Genomic DNA, 22,553 nt, shown 5'->3' on the forward strand with positions numbered 1-22,553 from the left:
CTGTCCCCAGAAAAGAATCTTCAGGCATATACATTAAATATTCCTTAAGAGGTCCTCCAAGGCCAAGCTCAAAGAAACCTACCATAGTGACTTGAGGACACTGTTTGGGAGAGCCAGAGCCCTACAGAGAACCTTCAGTCCTTCATCCTTCAGATCATTGGAGCTGATATCAAGATGGTTCAGAGTTTTGTTCTGCCTAATACCATCAGAAAGGTAGTCCCAACATTGGTCACTGAGGGAACACTTGGCCAAACTGTGGGGAGAGAAAGGGTGTATGAAGGGGGAAAATATAACATTTACACATAAAACAGTAATTATTCAAGCAAGAGGAGGAACTTCTGGCTTATCCAAACACATCTCTCTTCATTTGTTCTGACTTACATTGGATCTAGCATTGAAACTGAATAAACTGATGGACAATGGTTATGTATTGAAGACCTTAACTGATGCTAACCTAAATCCTTTTATTAACAACACCTCCATTACTGGCTCTAATGAACCTTCTTAAAGCAACATGATTATTTTATTATGGCATCCACATCCCTTTTGTCTTGTGTAATGAACAGTATGAAAAATATATTTTGAAAAAATATATGGTTTAGTTTCACATTTCTGTTGATATTATAGAATATCTTTACAAAAATCAGTTTTGGGAAGACAGGCTCCAATTTAGTTCTGTATTCCAGATTGCACTCTCTCATTGTATGAAGCGAAGAAGACAGAAACTTTGAGCAGCTGGCCACATCACATCTAGAGTTAAGGATACAGAGAATTCATACATATGTAATTAATTTTCACTCACAAATAATCCAAGGCTCAAATCCAGGGTCATGGTGCCGCCTACTGTGACCCCAGTCTTCACAGAACTATTAGCAATATGAAGACAATCGCTCACTGCCATGCTCATGGGTCCTCCAGATCTAGAGACTTGAGACTCGCTTCTCAGGTGATCCTATATTTCCCCAGGATGACCGCTAACACTGACCATCATAATATGGAATATATAGGAATACGTGATATGAAAAATCACAATCACTGTCACCATCCAAAACACCAAACCTCTCTCCTGAATTCTAAAGTTCTTAATTTTCTTCCTTGTTAGCCTACTCATTTATTCCACCTACAATTACAAGAACAACACATTAAGTATGAAATAAGGTCAAGGAGTTAAAGGTATGGACTCTGTGAGTGTCCCAGTTGAGAGCCATACTGTATGCCAAAAACAAGTTATAGAAACAGGTCTGTGTGTCTGCTACAGGGATTTTAATTAAGTCGAAAGCTGTTGAAATTTAGTACATTAATCTCTTGGTATCTATGGGTAGCAAGGTTGAATATGGATGTGGGTTAGGATCACTGTGAATGCAAAAACTCTGTAGGTATTCAAGAGCTGTATGTACAGAGGTTTGGCATGTGTTCAATCTGTCATTATTCTCCCATATACTAGTTCCAACATCCTCCAGTCTTCTTATAATATACAATACAATTTAAACACCAACTATCTGTTGTCTTATGTTGACTAGGGAATAGCAAGAAAAAGAATCTACAAATATTAAGTTCATAACCAAATAAAAATATTAATAATGATTATTGTATGGATGTGTATATATGATGTATGCAAGGTACATACCAGTGTGTGTATGTAGAGGTCAGAGAACAGCTTTGTGGAATCGGTTTTCTTCTTCCATTTTTGCATGGTCGTTTTTGAAGTTTGAACTCGAACTGGAAATCCTCCTGTCTCAGACTCCTACACAGTTGTAACTACAGGTATGTGCAACCAAACCTCGTGTATATCTGAGTAACTGCATGTTTTAAAGATTTTATTTTTAATTATGTGTATTTGTTTATGCTATGTGCGGGTCTTTCCTTATGAGGAAGGGTGCCTGTGCAGCTTATTTGATTCCATAGACCTAGAGGAACTTAACAGTGGTTCTTAAGTTTCTTGACAGGAGTGCAAGGAAACAAATGAGTCTTCTGGAAGAGCAATGTGAGTGTGTTCTTCATCACTGAGCTATCTTTCTGGTCCCATGTCATTGTCTATGTTTCTTAGGGTTTTACTTTGAAGCTTATGCTATGAGACATATCAATGGGTGCTATTATAACTAGTTAAGATGTCTGTGTGGTGTCACAGACTGTCGTGGTCCACGGACAGGATTCCTACACATTATCTTGCTCCAGTCAGCAGGTAAACACAGAATGCTATGACAATTCAAGGAAAGGAAGAATGCAGACCCACCCAAGCACCCTTTGGCAGCATTCTAATCCCAACGAAAGAGAGACTAGGTAACTGTACTAGCCCCTTATGGATGCAAACAATACTCTCACATCACCCCTATCAAGATTCACAGCTAGATTTCCTCCACACAAGCACCCCTTTCCAACAGGAAATGCTCTGCCCTTTACTGTTTTGGAATAAATAGTCCAGTCTGCTGAGATTAGGCTCTATTTTTTTCTACCCCTTGTCTCTCTATGTTTCCTTGGAAATCTAACAATCAATGTGTATGCTGCATTGTGCTTCTGTGTCTGGAAGCTGATGCTGATGCTGATGCTGATGCTGATGCTGATGCTGATGCTGATGCTGGTGTCTACCTCAGTTGCTCTCTGCCTTATTAACACTAGGACTCAGCTCTCTGCTCCCAAACCCCGTGGGAGAGAGACCTCACCACCTGATCAGGTGGGCACTCCCGAGGCTGCAGAGCGGAGAAGACCACCAACACTGCCCACCCCTGCCCACATCCCTGGCCCAAGAGGCAACTGTATAAGGCCTCTGGGTTCCCGTAGGGGAGGGCCCAGGAGCGGCAGGACCCCTGCACCTGAGACACCGCCGGAACCTGAAGGAAACAGACTGGATAAACAGTTCTCTGCACCCAAATCCCGTGGGAGGGAGAGCTAAACCTTCAGAGAGGCAGACAAGCCTGGGAAACCAGAAGAGACTGCACTCTGTGCACATCCAGACGCCAGAGGAAAACAGCAAACGACATCTGGAACCCTGGTGCACGGAGGCTCCCGGAAAGAGCGGCGCAGATCTTCCCGGTTGCTGCCGCCGCGGAGAGGACTTAGGCAGTACCCCACGAGCAAACTTGAGCCTTGGAACCGCAGGTAGGACCAACTTTTCCCCTGCAAGAAACCTGCCTGGTGAACTCAGGACACACAGAGGCAAAATTCCTCTAGGACCGGGCACTTCCTGTGTTTACCGGAAGTCCCACACCCGCGGATCCCGGCCCGCAGCAGCTCTCTGCTCCCAAACCCCGTGGGAGAGAGACCTCACTGCCTGATCAGGTGGGCACTCCTGAGGCTGCAGAGCGGAGGAGACCACCAACACTGCCCACATCCCTGGCCCAAGAGGCAACTGTATAAGGCCTCTGGGTTCCCGTAGGGGAGGGCCCAGGAGCGGCAGGATCCCTGCGCCTGAGACACCGCCAGAACCTGAAGGAAACAGACCGGATAAACAGTTCTCTGCACCCAAATCCCGTGGGAGGGAGAGCTAAACCTTCAGAGAGGCAGACACGCCTGGGAAACCAGAAGAGACTGCACTCTGTGCACATCCAGACACCAGAGGAAAACACCAAACGTCATCTGGAACCCTGGTGCACGGAGGCTCCCGGAAGGAGCAGCGCAGATCTTCCCAGTTGCTGCCGCCGCGGAGAGGACTTAGGCAGTACCGCATGAGCAAACTTGAGCCTTGGAACCACAGGTAGGACCAACTTTTCCCCTGCAAGAAACCTGCCTGGTGAACTCAAGACACAGGCCCACAGGAACAGCTGAAGACCTGTAGAGAGGAAAAACTACACGCCCGAAAGCAGAACACTCTGTCCCCATAACTGGCTGAAAGAAAACAGGAAAACAGGTCTACAGCACTCCTGACACACAGGCTTATAGGACAGTCTAGCCACGGTCAGAAATAGCAGAACAAAGTAACACTAGAGATAATCTGATGGCGAGAGGCAAGCGCAGGAACCCAAGCAACAGAAACCAAGACTACATGGCATCATCGGAGCCCAATTCTCCCACCAAAGCAAACACGGAATATCCAAACACACCAGAAAAGCAAGATCTAGTTTCAAAATCATATTTGATCATGATGCTGGAGGACTTCAAGAAAGACATAAAGAACTCCCTTAGAGAACAAGTAGAAGCCTACAGAGAGGAATCGCAAAAATCCCTGAAAGAATTCCAGGAAAACACAATCAAACAGTTGAAGGAATTAAAAATGGAAATAGAAGCAATCAAGAAAGAACACATGGAAACAACCCTGGACATAGAAAATCGAAAGAAAAGACAAGGAGCTGTAGATACAAGCTTCACCAACAGAATACAAGAGATGGAAGAGAGAATCTCGGGAGCAGAAGATTCCATAGAAATCATTGACTCAACTGTCAAAGATAATGTAAAGCGGAAAAAGCTACTGGTCCAAAACATACAGGAAATCCAGGACTCAATGAGAAGATCAAACCTAAGGATAATAGGTATAGAAGAGAGTGAAGACTCCCAGCTCAAAGGACCAGTAAATATCTTCAACAAAATCATAGAAGAAAACTTCCCTAACCTAAAAAAAGAGATACCCATAGGCATACAAGAAGCCTACAGAACTCCAAATAGATTGGACCAGAAAAGAAACACCTCCCGTCACATAATTGTCAAAACACCAAACGCACAAAATAAAGAAAGAATATTAAAAGCAGTAAGGGAAAAAGGTCAAGTAACATATAAAGGCAGACCTATCAGAATCACACCAGACTTTTCGCCAGAAACTATGAAGGCCAGAAGATCCTGGACAGATGTCATACAGACCCTAAGAGAACACAAATGCCAGCCCAGGTTACTGTATCCTGCAAAACTCTCAATTAACATAGATGGAGAAACCAAGATATTCCATGACAAAACCAAATTTACACAATATCTTTCTACAAATCCAGCACTACAAAGGATAATAAAGGGTAAAGCCCAACATAAGGAGGCAAGCTATACCCTAGAAGAAGCAAGAAACTAATCGTCTTGGCAACAAAACAAAGAGAATGAAAGCACACAAACATAACCTCACATCCAAATATGAATATAACAGGAAGCAATAATCACTATTCCTTAATATCTCTCAACATCAATGGCCTCAACTCCCCAATAAAAAGACAGAGATTAACAAACTGGATACGCAATGAGGACCCTGCATTCTGCTGCCTACAGGAAACACACCTCAGAGACAAAGACAGACACTACCTCAGAGTGAAAGGCTGGAAAACAACTTTCCAAGCAAAGGGTCAGAAGAAGCAAGCTGGAGTAGCCATTCTAATATCAAATAAAATCAATTTTCAATTAAAAGTCATCAAAAAAGATAAGGAAGGACACTTCATATTCATCAAAGGAAAAATCCACCAAGATGAACTCTCAATCCTCATCTTCGATTGGTTTATATACAAGTGTGCAATTTCTAGGCTTGAAAGTAAAATGATGCTATCTGGTGCTGGATAGAGGAGCCTTATTTTTTATTATGGCAGCTTGCTATTTTTGTAACATGGTGATTTGGTTGAACACAATAAAGTACAGTAGTAACTGATCTCCCCCTCTTCCTGGATGAGTGAGGAGATGATTAAATGTTGATGTCAGCATCCATGAGCATATTCAGATGAGCTTCTGCTTCTGTTGAAAAGGATGCTGTGTTTGATTGTGGTCCGAAGCTTTGAAGCACTACTTGGCATCTCCTTCCTTGGAGGTCTCACTGTTTAAACATAACAGATTTGCTAGCTTGTTGGTAAGGTGAGGTCCAGCTTGTCTCCACTAGGTCATCTTCATGTGAATCCGGTGGTTATACGGTTTTGTTCTAGGGATATTTCATTTTTTTTAATAACGGTTTTAGCTGACATTCATGGAGAGAATGAATCCTTAGAAGTGTGCCACTAGTGAAAGGAAATCCTGTCTAGAGTATGTTTCTTTACAAAGCTGTGTCACACCATCCTTTGGGCCCTCTGCTGGAAAAGTAGAATCAAGTCTCAAATAATGCCTTTTAAATTGTATCCTCTAGTATTATAGATGTAGGACAGTACTGTATCATACCTCTGTGGATGTAAAATAGCTTGTACCTGCTTTATGATACGTAGTAGTGACCGTGCTTTATCAGAGCTGTTTTTAATGATGTTGCTCAGAATGTTTTCTTTCCAGATGATGATTGAGAAGCTAATTTAAAAAAAAATGGTGCCAGGTACCACAAGAGTAACAGAACTGTGCTGTTTTCTCGGGTTTTGTTTTTTTACTTTTTTTTTTTTTAATGGAGTGTGCTGGATGTCTCTACAGTTTTGTTCAGATGACTGCAGAACCTGGAAAAGCTGTTGCTGCTGTTGATGCATAACACACTGCTATTATTGGTCTTTTTATATAAATATAAATATATATATACAGATATATAATTTGAATTTTTTGAAACTTTACCTGTGCTGTCAACTTTCGAAAAAAGTATCCCCGTTTACTGTGTTGAGTTGGCACTGTACAGAAATTAACAGCCATATTGGTCTAGAAATGTTGAACTTAAGTTTTTTCCATTTGTACAGGGGTAACACACTGTATTAAATATGTAAGGTCTTATATACGTGGGTTTGATTACAAAAACTAATAAAGTATTCTCTAAATTAAAAAAAATAGCATATAAAAAAATAGAAGTAAGTGTGGACACTTACAATTGCCCTCAAGATGAAAAATTCCTCAGCACATATTTACCAAACTATGCATGGAGACACTTGTTAAAGCTGGAAAACAGTGAAGGAAAGCTATTGTGTACACAAGGTCGGTGACTCAACAGTAATGATATCAATTGTTCTGAAATCGATCTGCAAATTTTATCCCCAATAAAATCTAGTTAACACACACACACACACACACACACACACAAAAAAAAAAAGACTAGGACTCACCAATAAGACTAATCCTTGTGTTCTAGGACTCACCTATCTTCATTTCTCAGCTCTGCTATTACAGACGTCATTTACTGCTGATATCAGCATAGAAAGCACTCCTACCCACAGATCCATTTCCCCAGACACACAGTGGAGAGATTTTAGTAAACAGAGTCCATGTTCAAACTATTTCCACAGTCTCTATAGTGCATCACATCACCCAAGGCCACTTACACTAAGTGCTCCAGAATGCAGTCTGGGTGGCACAAAGATTTGCACAGTGAGGATATCCCTTTTCCTAAGATATTGGATGACAAATTAAGTTGCTTTAAAGTCTTGCTGCTCATCAGGATAGAGGCAAACATCTTGCAGTCATCAGGTGAAAGGTTACAGGCTGCTACCCTGTAGGAAAAGGATAACATCATATGCTTCTCTGTGTTTATGACATTTTATTTTGCTATCCCCATGAAGCTGTGGGACTTCTCAGAACTTGACATTATTTACTTTTTAAAAAATTATTTGTAATTTGTATAAGACTATGCCCGCATGTATATATGTGTATGAAATGTATGTCTTTTGCCTATAGAGTGCAGGAGGTGGTTGCCATATCCCCTAGAACTAGAATTATAGGTAGATAAAAGCTGTATGATTGTACGGTGTGAGTGCTGGAACAGCACTTAAACCTAGATTCACTCCATGAAAACCAAATGCCCATAATCCTCTGAGCAATGTTTCTAGTCCAGTTTATAATCGACATGTATTTATTGGTGTGTGTGTGTGTGTGTGTGTGTGTGTGTGTGTGTGTGTGTGATGCACTTGAGTTACCAGATGTAATAAAAGCTATATTTATAAATTGTGCTGTTGAAATTGAATGCCGCTGTCTCCTCTTGATCTTTAATAAGAAGTGGGGTGAGTAGCCACACCCACGATAAAATCACTATTCTTGAGAATGGCTCGAAGTTAAGCCAGTACCAACTAAAGTTACTATTGTTTATACCACAACATAACAACAACATAATAATGGTATACACCATGAAAGAGAGTGCTGGAGGGAACATATGAGTAGAAAGAAATCTCTATTCTGCCTGGTTCTCTCAATGGGGGAACTCCACCAGGGCTATGTCAAGTCCTTTCCACTCATTTTGGATGGATGAGCCAAAGCACCCCTCTTCCTCATGTTATTGCAGACATTATCCATCTGCTGTCTTTTCTCTTCTTTAACATTGGGTTGCAAATGGACACCCTGCTCATTCTCCCAGGACATGATATTAGGATTTGCCTCTGATTAGTTCAGTGAGGTTTCTTCAGTCAGTTTCTTCTGGATGTTTGTAGGTTCTTATATGATGTCACCTTTAGTTTTCTTGCACACTGAGCTATCCTAGTCTCCACTGCTGATGTGTGACTTGCTATTTACTTATTTAGTTAGTTATTAGTTTTCTTGCTCAATAAACTCAATCATTCAAAATCAATGCACCATTATCTGAAAACCATACAGATTAACAGTACCTAGGGCAGAAAATTAGGATAAAGTATATACATCAAGTACTGTAGTCCTTCATATTAATTCCCATTCAGCTTTTCTGTCACTAGCTGCAGACCAGGAACCACTCTCCTTGCCTCTAATACCACAGTCCTGGCCATTTTAAACATTGTATGTGAACCACATGACATCCTTTGAATCAAATTCGTGCTGCCAACAATATTTGAGATCCATTTAGATATGATCAATAGCCACATGTTTTTCAGCTAGTTTACTATCAGTCATAATTACAACTTTCTGGTATGAACACCTGCAATGAATGGTTCAGATTAGCCCCCATCTTTCAGCAAATGGACTCATGCAACCATAGACAGTACTCACTCACAGACAGTACACTTAGCAGTTCTGAGTTCTAAGGTACATTGGGAGCCATGAAATCTGAAGCAAAGTAATGATTTCCAAAGTAAATATACCCACTTAGAAATTAACCTTCACATTCCATAATCAGTTAAATTTAAGAAAAAAATAAATTAGACTTACACAATTTTTGTTTCACATGTGTTTTGCCTGTGTATTTCTGTGTATCATACAAATACCTAATGCCTACACGTGACAGAAGATAGAAGATTCTGTGAAACTCGAGTTACAGTTGGTTGTGAACCACCATGCTGGGTATGAATATTGAACTCTGGACCTCTGAAAGGGCAACAGTAGCTCATAACAACACAGTATTTTACATTATTATCCATTGCATTCATTTATTTATTTACATTTTGTATGTATGCACTATTACATATGCTATAGCATACAAAAGACAATGTGGAGAATGTGTGGCAAAAGAGAACAACTTGTGGAAGTTGATTCTTTCCTTTCTACATGTGGGTCCCGGGGGTAGAACTTGGGTCGTGGGATTGGCAGCAAATGCCTTAATCCACTGAACCACCTCATTGACTAGCTATGATCAGGTTTTAAAGTAAGGAAGTCTACACATGAATAGAAAAATAGGACACAAGTGAACAAATTAAAAACTAGTTCTGTGATGATTTTTGTCACCTCCACACAATCTATAGTCACCTAGAAAGGGAATCTCAATGAGTGGTTCTCTAGAAAAGGTTGGCCTGTAGACATGTTTATGGGCAATGTCTTAATGAAGTTAACTGAGATGGTAAGACTCAGCCACTGTGGGGGGGGGCACCTTTCCTCAGGAAGCAGGATCCTGACCTGTATAGGAGTGAAGAAAGTGAGTTGATCACTAGCATGTGTGCATTAATCCATTGCTCTATGCTCTTGATAGTGCATGTGATGTGACTGTGCATCCAGGTTTTGCTACCTTGATTTTCCATAGCGATGGCTCATAAGTTGAACTTTTGAGTCCAGTAAACATTTTTTTCTACCATTTCTTAGGTTAGAGGATTTTTAAATCACAGGAAATGGATCAAAATTAAGATGCCTTCTTTGAGGGGAGTCAGTGAGATAATAGACCACACAGACTTACTCCAGTTTTTCTATGTTGCATTCTGCCTGGTTCAAGACATCACACAACAGTTTCACATCACTGTGGGAGAGGAATGTGAGGTTGAGGTTCAAGTGCTGTAAATTGCAATTCTGAATCAACTCAAAGAACAGGTACTTTTCACATAAGAAGAACACATTATTTTCCCTGCAAAATAAAGAGTGGGATCAATCAATTTCCACCCAGCCTGAGCTGTCATCTTCGGCAAGATTCTATATCCTGCAGTAACAACATAAGTAATTTTAGAACCCCATGACACAGCTCACTGTTTCTCAAACTGGGAGATTTTTCCCTTCTATGTGGAACTTGTGTGGAAATGTGTGAAAGCAAGGTTGGCTATTATATGAGGAAGCTACTAGCATCTAAAGAGCAGAGCCCCCTTCCCCCAACACACACACACACACACACACACACACACACACACACACACACACTATCTCATCATCCTATAATTTATGGGACACCCCTCAATGAATAAGGATCAGCAACAGACATTAGAAGTTGAAAGACAGTGAGATTCTATTTTAGACTGAACAAGCCTTCATTTATTCAGTTAGCTAGGAGATGGTGGGTAGGCTAGTCTGTTACTTCTGTTATACGACTAAATCAAATATACCTCTAACTTACACAAGTACTTTAAGGGTGTCATTGCAGTACTTCAAACTATTATACAAGACTGAGAATGCTGGTTCATTGAGATTAGTGTCTTTTATTTGGAGTTCCTGGATGTCCTTACTGTTTATGAGCACAGAGCAAATATGACGCCAACAGGTTAGAAGATTTTCCCTGTAAAAGAGGAGAGAGGGATATGTTACACAGTTAGTAAGTTAATTCAAAGATCTGGAAAGATGGCTCAGTGGCTAAGAGTATTTGGCTTTTCTCCCAGAAGACCTGAGTCCAGTTTTCAGCACCTACATGGTGGCTCACAACTATCCATAACTCCAATTCCAGGTTTACCTGACACAGTCTTCTGTCTACCTTGGGCATTGCATGGACACCATGAACATGCACATGTTTAGGCAAAATCATTCATAAAATAAAAATAAATTGATTATAATACCTGTCAGCACTTTCAGATTCTACTCATTTACAAAATGTTAAGTCAAGCCATTAACAGCACATGAATGTAGCAAACTGACTCCTATACTGAGTAAGGGTAGCTAGCTAAGGTCATTTCATGTTTTCAGTTCTTAGTCAGACATATGACAAGTTCTGTGGGAGTCTGGCTGCTACATCTTGAGGTAGAGATGCAGTTAATGTCTATTGGGAAAATATCAGAGGATTCTGAGAACCTACCCATGGGGAACCAGACTTATCTGCGGCTTTCATTTACCCTTCCCATTCCCACAACAGGATAAGATAACCCAGATAGCATGGCAGTGTCAAAGTTGAGAAAACCTGCTTCATAGATAACCCAGGTAGTTTTAGAATAAAAAAATGAAAAAGGGTGCCATAGCCACTGAGTCAAAACTTACAACAAAACCTTCTGGCTCAACCTTCAGATGCCACTACTTACTCAGTCTATTTTTATTTTTTTTACTTACTTTTGTTTTTTTAAGTTTATAATCTTAGATAGTATTAATGAGTTTGTCTACTTTATTTACCTCTAACAGGATAATAAAATTTGCCTTGTAACATTTCTGTGTGTGGAAACGTATGTGTCATGATGTGTGTATGGAAGTCAATGAACAACCTGTGGAACTCAGGATCAGTTTTCCTATGTGGTCTAAGGGTCATCAGATTTGAGGGAAGGTACCTTGTATCTGCTGAGTCATTGTGCCAGCTCACCTAATAAGACTTCAAATATGAAATGAGTTCCAAGGATAAATTATAGGGCTCCTAAGGAATCACGTTAACTTATATTATTGCTGCAGAAAGACCAGAAATTCAATGCCAGCCTTGATTACAGAACAAATAGAAGGCTAAATCATGTCTCAAGAACATAAGCTTGGGCTGCCATTCCTGGTCACATTCTAGCCTTATATATACGATGCCCTGGATTCTATTCTCAGGATAGAAAAAATAGAGCCAAAAGATCAGAAACTATACAAATGTATTTTTTGTTTAATTTGGTTATTTTGGGTTTTGACTTTTTGTTTTTGGAAAAAATCACACTCTTTAGACCAGACTGACCTGGAACCCACATTGTATGTAGCCCAAGTTCCTTTAAAATGCTGAGTGAACTTTTTGCTTCAGTTTCCTGAGTGCTGGTGTTACAAATATGATACTCTCATACCTGGCTAAGTGTGATTAATGTGTTGCTTTCTTCACATACATTGTCTTATACATTCTAAGCCTGGCACAGTATTTAGATTACAGGCATATTCCCTTATACTCAGTTTTATGAGTCTGGGAACAGTTCCAGGACCTGTACATTATACCACACAATACTCTGCATAATGAGCTACTTCCTGGGCTCATGCATATATGAACTAATGTATCACTGTGACCTCATAAATATGCAAACTAATAATTAACAAAAATAGCCAGGCCCGGTGGCAAATTCCTTTAATCCCAGTACTCTGGAGACTGGCACATGGATATCTATCTGAGTTCCAGGCTTGCCACATCTACATAGTAAGACCCAGTCTCAAAACAATTAACAAAAAAAATATTAATAAGAACAATAGAATTATCTTTAAAAGAGTCCATCTGGGGCTCAAAATAGAGCCTGTTGGACTGCAGACAGTTCAGTATTTAAGATTCTTCAGATAATAAGAATTTGGATCCCAGAACCCACATCTGGCATTGAACTATAGCTCCAGGGGATCTGATGACTTCCTCTGGCCATTCAGGCCATCTCCACACATGTGCATACTAACATGTAGCTACACACATATAAATTAAAAATGAATCTTACAAAAAGGAAGCTATTATCAAAACAGGTGAATTTCGTCTCTCTGCTCCCAGACCCGGTGAGAGAGAGACCCAACCGCCTGGTCAGGTGGGCACTCCTGAGGCTGCAGAGCGGAAGAGACCACCAACACTGCTCACCCCTGCCCACATCCCTGGCCCAAGAGGAAACTGTATAAGGCCTCTGAGCTCCCGTGGGGGAGGGCCCAGGAGCAGCAGGACACCTGCCAGAGACACCGCCGGACCCTGAAGGAAACAGACCGGATAAACAGTTCTCTGCACCCAAATCCCGTGGGAGGGAGAGCTAAACCTTCAGAGAGGCAGACAAGCCTGGGAAACCAGAAGAGACTGCTCCCTGCACACACATCTCTGACGCCAGAGGAAAAAGCCAAAGACCATCTGGAACCCTGGTGCACTGAAGCTCCCGGAAGGGGCGGCACAGGTCTTCCTGGTTGCTGCCGCTGCAGAGAGCCCCTGGGCAGCACCCCACTAGCGAACTTGAGCCTCGGGACCACAGGTAAGACCAACTTTTCTGCTCCAAGAAAGCTGCCTGATGAACTCAAGACACAAGCCCACAGGAACAGCTGAATACCTGTAGAGAGGAAAAACTACACGCCCGAAAGCAGTACACTCTGTCCCCATAACTGACTGAAAGAGAGGAAAACAGGTCTACAGCACTCCTGACACACAGGCTTATAGGACAGTCTAGCCACTGTCAGAAATAGCAGAACAAAGTAACACTAGAGATAATCTGACGGCGAGAGGCAAGCGCAGGAACCCAAGCAACAGAAACCAAGACTACATGCCATCATCGGAGCCCAATTCTCCCACCAAAACAAACATGGAATATCCAAACACACCAGAAAAGCAAGATCTAGTTTCAAAATCATATTTGATCATGATGCTGGAGGACTTCAAGAAAGACATGAACACACTTAGGGAAGCACAGGAAAACATTAATAAACAAGTAAAAGCCTACAGAGAGGAATCGCAAAAATCCCTGAAAGAATTCCAGGAAAACACAATCAAACAGTTGAAGGAATTAAAAATGGAAATAGAAGCAATCAAGAAAGAACACATGGAAACAACCCTGGAAATAGAAAACCAAAAGAAGAGACAAGGAGCTGTAGATACAAGCTTCACCAACAGAATACAAGAGATGGAAGAGAGAATCTCAGGAGCAGAAGATTCCATAGAAATCATTGACTCAACTGTCAAAGATAATGTAAAGCGGAAAAAGCTACTGGTCCAAAACATACAGGAAATCCAGGACTCAATGAGAAGATCAAACCTAAGGATAATAGGTATAGAAGAGAGTGAAGACTCCCAGCTCAAAGGACCAGTAAATATCTTCAACAAAATCATAGAAGAAAACTTCCCTAACCTAAAAAAAGAGATACCCATAGACATACAAGAAGCCTACAGAACTCCAAATAGATTGGACCAGAAAAGAAACACCTCCCGTCACATAATTGTCAAAACACCAAACGCACAAAATAAAGAAAGAATATTAAAAGCAGTAAGGGAAAAAGGTCAAGTAACATATAAAGGGAGACCTATCAGAATCACACCAGACTTCTCGCCAGAAACTATGAAGGCCAGAAGATCCTGGACTGATGTCATACAGACCCTAAGAGAACACAAATGCCAGCCCAGGTTACTGTATCCAGCAAAACTCTCAATTAACATTGATGGAGAAACCAAGATATTCCATGACAAAACCAAATTTACACAATATCTTTCTACAAATTCAGCACTACAAAGGATAATAAATGGTAAAGCCCAACATAAGGAGGCAAGCTATACCCTAGAAGAAGCAAGAAACTAATCGTCTTGGCAACAAAACAAAGAGAATGAAAGCACACAAACATAACCTCACATCCAAATATGAATATAACGGGAAGCAATAATCACTATTCCTTAATATCTCTCAATATCAATGGCCTCAACTCCCCAATAAAAAGACATAGATTAACAAACTGGATACGCAATGAGGACCCTGCATTCTGCTGCCTACAGGAAACACACCTCAGAGACAAAGACAGACACTACCTCAGAGTGAAAGGCTGGAAAACAACTTTCCAAGCAAATGGTCAGAAGAAGCAAGCTGGAGTAGCCATTCTAATATCAAATAAAATCAATTTTCAACTAAAAGTCATCAAAAAAGATAAGGAAGGACACTTCATATTCATCAAAGGAAAAATCAACCAAGATGAACTCTCAATCCTAAATATCTATGCCCCAAATACAAGGGCACCTACATACGTAAAAGAAACCTTACTAAAGCTCAAAACACACATTGCACCTCACACAATAATAGTGGGAGATTTCAACACACCACTCTCATCAATGGACAGATCATGGAAACAGAAATTAAACAGAGACTTAGACAGACTAAGAGAAGTTATGAACCAAATGGACTTAACAGGTATTTATAGAACATTCTATCCTAAAGCAAAAGGATATACATTCTTCTCAGCTCCTCATGGTACTTTCTCCAAAATTGACCATATAATTGGTCAAAAAACGGGCCTCAACAGGTACAGAAAGATAGAAATAATCCCATGCGTGCTATCGGACCACCACGGCCTAAAACTGGTCTTCAATAACAATAAGGGAAGAATGCCCACATATACGTGGAAATTGAACAATGCTCTACTCAATGATAACCTGGTCAAGGAAGAAATAAAGAAAGAAATTAAAAACTTTTTAGAATTTAATGAAAATGAAGATACAACATACTCAAACTTATGGGACACAATGAAAGCTGTGCTAAGAGGAAAACTCATAGCGCTGAGTGCCTGCAGAAAGAAACAGGAAAGAGCATATGTCAGCAGCTTGACAGCACACCTAAAAGCTCTAGAACAAAAAGAAGCAAATACACCCAGGAGGAGTAGAAGGCAGGAAATAATCAAACTCAGAGCTGAAATCAACCAAGTAGAAACAAAAAGGACCATAGAAAGAATCAACAGGACCAAAAGTTTGTTCTTTGAGAAAATCAACAAGATAGATAAACCCTTAGCCAGACTAACGAGAGGACACAGAGAGTGTGTCCAAATTAACAAAATCAGAAATGAAAAGGGAGACATAACTACAGATTCGGAGGAAATTCAAAAAATCATCAGATCTTACTATAAAAACCTATATTCAACAAAATTTGAAAATCTTCAGGAAATGGACAATTTCCTAGACAGATACCAGGTATCGAGGTTAAATCAGGAACAGATAAACCAGTTAAACAACCCCATAACTCCTAAGGAAATAGAAGCAGTCATTAAAGGTCTCCCAACCAAAAAGAGCCCAGGTCCAGACGGGTTTAGTGCAGAATTCTATCAAACCTTCATAGAAGACCTCATACCAATATTATCCAAACTATTCCACAAAATTGAAACAGATGGAGCCCTACCGAATTCCTTCTACGAAGCCACAATTACTCTTATACCTAAACCACACAAAGACACAACAAAGAAGGAGAACTTCAGACCAATTTCCCTTATGAATATCGACGCAAAAATACTCAATAAAATTCTGGCAAACCGAATTCAAGAGCACATCAAAACAATCATCCACCATGATCAAGTAGGCTTCATCCCAGGCATGCAGGGATGGTTTAATATACGGAAAACCATCAACGTGATCCATCATATAAACAAACTGAAAGAACAGAACCACATGATCATTTCATTAGATGCTGAGAAAGCATTTGACAAAATTCAACACCCCTTCATGATAAAAGTCCTGGAAAGAATAGGAATTCAAGGCCCATACCTAAACATAGTAAAAGCCATATACAGCAAACCAGTTGCTAACATTAAACTAAATGGAGAGAAACTTGAAGCAATCCCACTAAAATCAGGGACTAGACAAGGCTGCCCACTCTCTCCCTACTTATTCAATATAGTTCTTGAAGTTCTAGCCAGAGCAATCAGACAACAAAAGGCGGTCAAGGGGATACAGATCGGAAAAGAAGAGGTCAAAATATCACTATTTGCAGATGACATGATAGTATATTTAAGTGATCCCAAAAGTTCCACCAGAGAACTACTAAAGCTGATAAACAACTTCAGCAAAGTGGTTGGGTATAAAATTAACTCAAATAAATCAGTTGCCTTCCTCTATACAAAACAGAAACAAGCCGAGAAAGAAATTAGGGAAACGACACCCTTCATAATAGACCCAAATAATATAAAGTACCTCGGTGTGACTTTAACCAAGCAAGTAAAAGATCTGTACAATAAGAACTTCAAGACACTGAGGAAAGAAATTGAAGAAGACCTCAGAAGATGGAAAGATCTCCCATGCTCATGGATTGGCAGGATTAATATAGTAAAAATGGCCATTTTACCAAAAGCGATCTACAGATTCAATGCAATCCCCATCAAAATACCAATCCAATTCTTCAAAGAGTTAGACAGAACAATTTGCAAATTCATCTGGAATAACAAAAAACCCAGGATAGCTAAAGCTATCCTCAACAATAAAAGGACTTCAGGGGGAATCACTATCCCTGAACTCAAGCAGTATTACAGAGCAATAGTGATAAAAACTGCATGGTATTGGTACAGAGACAGACAGATAGACCAATGGAATAGAATTGAAGACCCAGAAATGAACCCACACACCTATGGTCACTTGATTTTTGACAAAGGAGCCAAAACCATCCAATGGAAAAAAGATAGCATTTTCAGCAAATGGTGCTGGTTCAACTGGAGGGCAACATGTAGAAGAATGCAGATCGATCCATGCTTATCACCCTGTACAAAGCTTAAGTCCAAGTGGATCAAGGACCTCCACATCAAACCAGACACACTCAAACTAATAGAAGAAAAACTAGGGAAGCATCTGGAACACATGAGCACTGGAAAAAATTTCCTGAACAAAACACCAATGGCTTATGCTCTAAGATCAAGAATCGACAAATGGGATCTCATAAAACTGCAAAGCTTCTGTAAGGCAAAGGACACTGTGGTTAGGACAAAACGGCAACCAACAGATTGGGAAAAGATCTTTACCAACCCTACAACAGATAGAGGCCTTCTATCCAAAATATACAAAGAACTCAAGAAGTTAGACCGCAGGGAAACAAATAACCCTATTAAAAAATGGGGTTCAGAGCTAAACAAAGAATTCACAGCTGAGGAATGCCGAATGGCTGAGAAACACCTAAAGAAATGTTCAACATCTTTAGTCATAAGGGAAATGCAAATCAAAACAACCCTGAGATTTCACCTCACACCAGTGCGATTGGCTAAGATCAAAAACTCAGGTGACAGCAGATGCTGGCGAGGATGTGGAGAAAGAGGAACACTCCTCCATTGTTGGTGGGATTGCAGACTGGTAAAACCATTCTGGAAATCAGTCTGGAGGTTCCTCAGAAAATTGGACATTGAACTGCCTGAGGATCTAGCTATACCTCTCTTGGGCATATACCCAAAAGATGCCTCAACATATAAAAGAGACATGTGCTCCACTATGTTCATAGCAGCCTTATTTATAATAGCCAGAAGCTGGAAAGAACCCAGATGCCCTTCAACAGAGGAATGGATACAGAAAATGTGGTACATCTACACAATGGAACATTACTCAGCTATCAAAAACAATGACTTTATGAAATTCGTAGGCAAATGGTTGGAACTGGAAAATGTCATCCTGAGTGAGCTAACCCAATCACAGAAAGACATACACGGTATGCACTCATTGATAAGTGGCTATTAGCCCAAATGCTTGAATTACCCTAGATCCCTAGAACAAACGAAACTCAAGACGGATGATCAAAATGTGAATGCTTCACTCCTTCTTTAAATGAGGAAAAAGAATACCCTTGGCAGGGAAGGGAGAGGCAAAGATTAAAACAGAGACTGAAGGAACACCCATTCAGAGCCTGCCCCACATGTGGCCCATACATATACAGCCACCCAATTAGACAAGATGGATGAAGCAAAGAAGTGCAGACCGACAGGAGCCGGATATAGATCGCTCCTGAGAGACACAGCCAGAATACAGCAAATATAGAGGCGAATGCCAGCAGCAAACCACTGAACTGAGAATAGGTCCCCTATTGAAGGAATCAGAGAAAGAACTGGAAGAGCTTGAAGGGGCTCGAGACCCCAAAAGTACAACAATGCCAAGCAACCAGAGCTTCCAGGGACTAAGCCACTACCTAAAGACTATACATGGACTGACCCTGGACTCTGACCCCATAGGTAGCAATGAATATCCTAGTAAGAGCACCAGTGGAAGGGGAAGCCCTGGGTCCTGCTAAGACTGAACCCCCAGTGAACTAGTCTATGGGGGGAGGGCGGCAATTGGGGGAGGGTTGGGAGGGGAACACCCATAAGGAAGGGGAGGGGGGAGGGGGATGTTTGCCCGGAAACCGGGAAAGGGAATAACACTCGAAATGTATATAAGAAATACTCAAGTTAATAAAAAAAAAAAACAAAAAAACAGGTGAATTTCTTGTTTTGTCCCATAAATGCTCTATTTTCTTTTTAAATTTATTTTTAAAACCATGTAATTGACATAGTATTCCATTACTATCTCCCTGCTGTCCCTTATGTGCACCACCATCTCTAAAATTGACAGCTTATATATATGCATATATGAATATATATGAATACGTTTATATACATACATATTTATACAAAGTATGTATATACATGTGTATACACACATATGTATATTACATATACGTATATACACACACAACCTTTTGAGTTTGGTTTTGTGGTTTGTCTGTACGTAGTTTCTAGGTCTATCACTTACTGTTGAACCACCAGTAAGGGTAAGTTTTAAATCTGTCTATATAAATCATCAATACACCAGGGCAGATTCTGAAAGTGGGACTGAAAAAAATAGTGAAGGGACTCACATACAGCTGTGTTCGTGTTCTTCATTAAGAATATTTTGGGTAGAAAAGGATAGTTTCTTCAGTGTATAACAGTGTTTTAAGCAGTAGGCAGCAACAATAACATCAGAATAATCCTTAGCCACAAAGTTAATCTGTTCCATATAGTTCATTGCTTCCATTAAAAAGTCTTCATCCTCCATCTCAAACAGACAGTAAAACAACTTCATGCCATCTATCTGTTCTTGAAGCTCTTCATTGACACTTATGGTTTCCAGGCACTGATACAGCTGATGTTTTATTTCCTGGGACAACTGGTGGCCAAAAAATGCCTCTAGCTTTTTTTGTTCTGATTCATGTAAAAGGCCAAAGATGAAACGGCCCCCCAAAATCCACTGTACTTTGGCTTTCTTTAGAAATGTAAACAAGAGTGCCTCTACACTTTTTACGTCCTCGATAGGGTGGTCTCCATGGCTCTTTAGCAGATAAAAGATGGCAGCACAGGCCTCCTGGAGAGATGGGTGGAGGAAAATGTAACAATTTTCAAATTTTCCCATCTTTCCAAGCATGCCAATGTCCAATAGTGTGGGGATGTCAGAATCCAGGATCCCATTTCTCCTGAGAGCCTCCTCAGTAAAAACAAATGTGTCAGTCCATATGCCCTCTGCAGCTAGAGAACACAAGCCCTGCAGCTGGTCTTGGCTTTTCTTACTTGGAGAATGGGCACTTTGGGGAATGAACAAATTGAAGATATAAGTAGTGTACAGAGAGGTGGTCCGTCGGCAGGTGGAGACTAGATTTCTTCCCTTCTCTATTTCTGTTTTTAGACAAGTAGCCACCATCCAGCAGAGCACAGGGACTTGACATATAGTCAACATCTGCTCATTTTCTCTCACCAGACTGAAGGCTTCCTGGGCTCTGTTCCTATCTTGGAATAATCTGTGGAAACACATCTTAATATCGCTCTCATTAAGTCCTGTTATTATTTTCACATGTGTGTACTCAATCCTGTCCTCCATCTTTTCAAAAGTTTCTGGGGTAGTGGAAATGAGGAGAGAGGCTTCTAAGAGCATCTTCTTTCTGAGCAAACTGCTTAACAGTATATTCACTGGCTGCTTCTCCATGCAGTTATCACACAGCTCTGAATCACATTTGAACAAATCACATTCGATCCCTTCTAAGCTGTCAATGATAAATAAGAGTTTTTCAGGTTCAGATAGAATCTCCTCTATGGGAGCTGAGGGGTCAGGCCATTCTCTGGAGATCAGTTCAGCCAGGCTAGCTGTCTTCAACTGCTTCACTTCTTGACAGCAGAAGTAGAAGATGTAGGAGAATTTGTATGGAAACACGAGGCCTTCTATCCAGGCCAGCATTAACCTCTTCAACATCAGTGTCTTGCCAATTCCAGCAACACCACTCAGGACCACCACCTGTGGCTTCGATTCAGTTCCCTTTGATTGAAGAAGGGTCTCAAAACGATCATGGTCATCCTTGGTAAATTTCTCCTTCAAAAAATCCTGAATATTAATATTAAATATTCTGGAACTGTCATGGGTCAGCTTTGTCTTCAGATGAGCTCGGTATAATTTTGGGTATCCTGAGAACAAGGGAAATAAATCCACAATATATCAAAGTTAAGCATTGCCCCACATCTGACAATAACACTTTAATTACCAGAATGGATCATTAAAATAATTTGTTTTAGGCTATTATATAAAAATTGAATGTATTTCCTTACACTGGTACCAATTAGAACATAAGCTTTAAATAAATGTTTACAATAGCATAAGAAAATCCTAATAATCAAATACTGATTTGATTTTTGAACTTGTTAAACTACTGATAAATTTGTAAAACCTTTGAAGTACTATAAAACATTGAAACCAAAGTAACGTTAAAAAAAAAGACATACCACACTAGCAAATTAGAAGACTCACAAGTATAAAGATTCAGTTCTTATTAAAGACTCACTGTCATCTCAATAAAACTCCAGCAAGGTTTTGTGAAAATTACTAACCATATTCTAGAATTCACAAGAATAAATAAAAGGCCACATACGGTCAATGCAGTCAGGAAGAGTGACAGTGGAGGATGGTCACTACTGTTATGGGACAATGGTCAAAGGTCAAAGGGAGGGCACATAGAGAACTGTGTGCTGCAGAAACACCTTCTATGTGGCAAGAATAGCCTTGAAGAGAAGTGGGAAATAAAAGGCTATTCTACCAGTGAGGCTGAGTAAACTGGGTACAACAAAGGTTAGAAACTAAGGCAGAAATACATTCTGAGATCACAGATTTCATCATGGGACACCCACAGTAATGCATGGTGGAGGCCCATGTGACTACTTGGAGCTTCTATGTGGCTACATGGCAGGATCAAGAGACTCAGTACTGGATTACGAACTTTTGTCAGTGTAACATTTGCATGCTTCATGAAAAGTGGGTTGGTGCCTCCCTTAAATTGAACCCAAAACAAATCACAGACTTTGTTATATTTTGATCTTGACTCTAAGATTTAATTAAAACATAATATAGTTAAATACATAATGGCAATATGTCCACTTAGTTTTAGTATTAAATACTGAAATACAAAAAAAAATTGTTTTAGTGGTTTCCTATAGAGGTCAGACACATTAAATCCCACCACAACTCAGAGCTGGATTTACCACTGTCCATGAATAACCCACACACGGGTGCTGGGAACTGAACTCAGGCACTCTACAAGAGAGGAACATGCTCTTGGCCACTGATTCATTTCTTCAGCCCCCTTATGATATATGTTTTTATGATTTTGTAATCTGTTGGCCCAAAACAAGGCTAGTTTAAGTGAGAAGTTTATGCACTGGCCAGGATCACAGTTGCATTTCTGTGTGTATCAGGAATGTTACACTGTTAAATTGTCACAGGCTCTTTTAAAAGCTGCCACTTGAAGTAAGGTTGTCTGTCTTCCTCATTTCAGACCCAAACATGTCTAAATGTAGTACCC

The 22,553-nt window shown here is 40.3% G+C and overlaps 1 protein-coding gene across 1 annotated transcript in view; it reads right to left on the reverse strand.

Annotated features, from left to right (window-relative positions):
• Positions 1 to 22,553, reverse strand: part of Nlrp4a (NLR family, pyrin domain containing 4A) — an 87,005-nt gene that overhangs the window by 26,908 nt on the left and 37,544 nt on the right. Inside the window, exons 3-7 of the mRNA NM_001106220.2 lie at positions 19,593 to 21,165; positions 10,499 to 10,657; positions 9,854 to 10,018; positions 7,113 to 7,280; positions 83 to 253 (exon numbers count right to left, since the gene is read on the reverse strand). Of these exons, the coding sequence (NP_001099690.1) occupies positions 83 to 253; positions 7,113 to 7,280; positions 9,854 to 10,018; positions 10,499 to 10,657; positions 19,593 to 21,165 (2,236 nt within the window). The remainder of the gene's footprint in view (positions 1 to 82; positions 254 to 7,112; positions 7,281 to 9,853; positions 10,019 to 10,498; positions 10,658 to 19,592; positions 21,166 to 22,553) is intronic.

Source organism: Rattus norvegicus, chromosome 1 (assembly GCF_036323735.1).
Source record: "Rattus norvegicus strain BN/NHsdMcwi chromosome 1, GRCr8, whole genome shotgun sequence".
Lineage (NCBI taxonomy): Eukaryota > Metazoa > Chordata > Mammalia > Rodentia > Muridae > Rattus > Rattus norvegicus.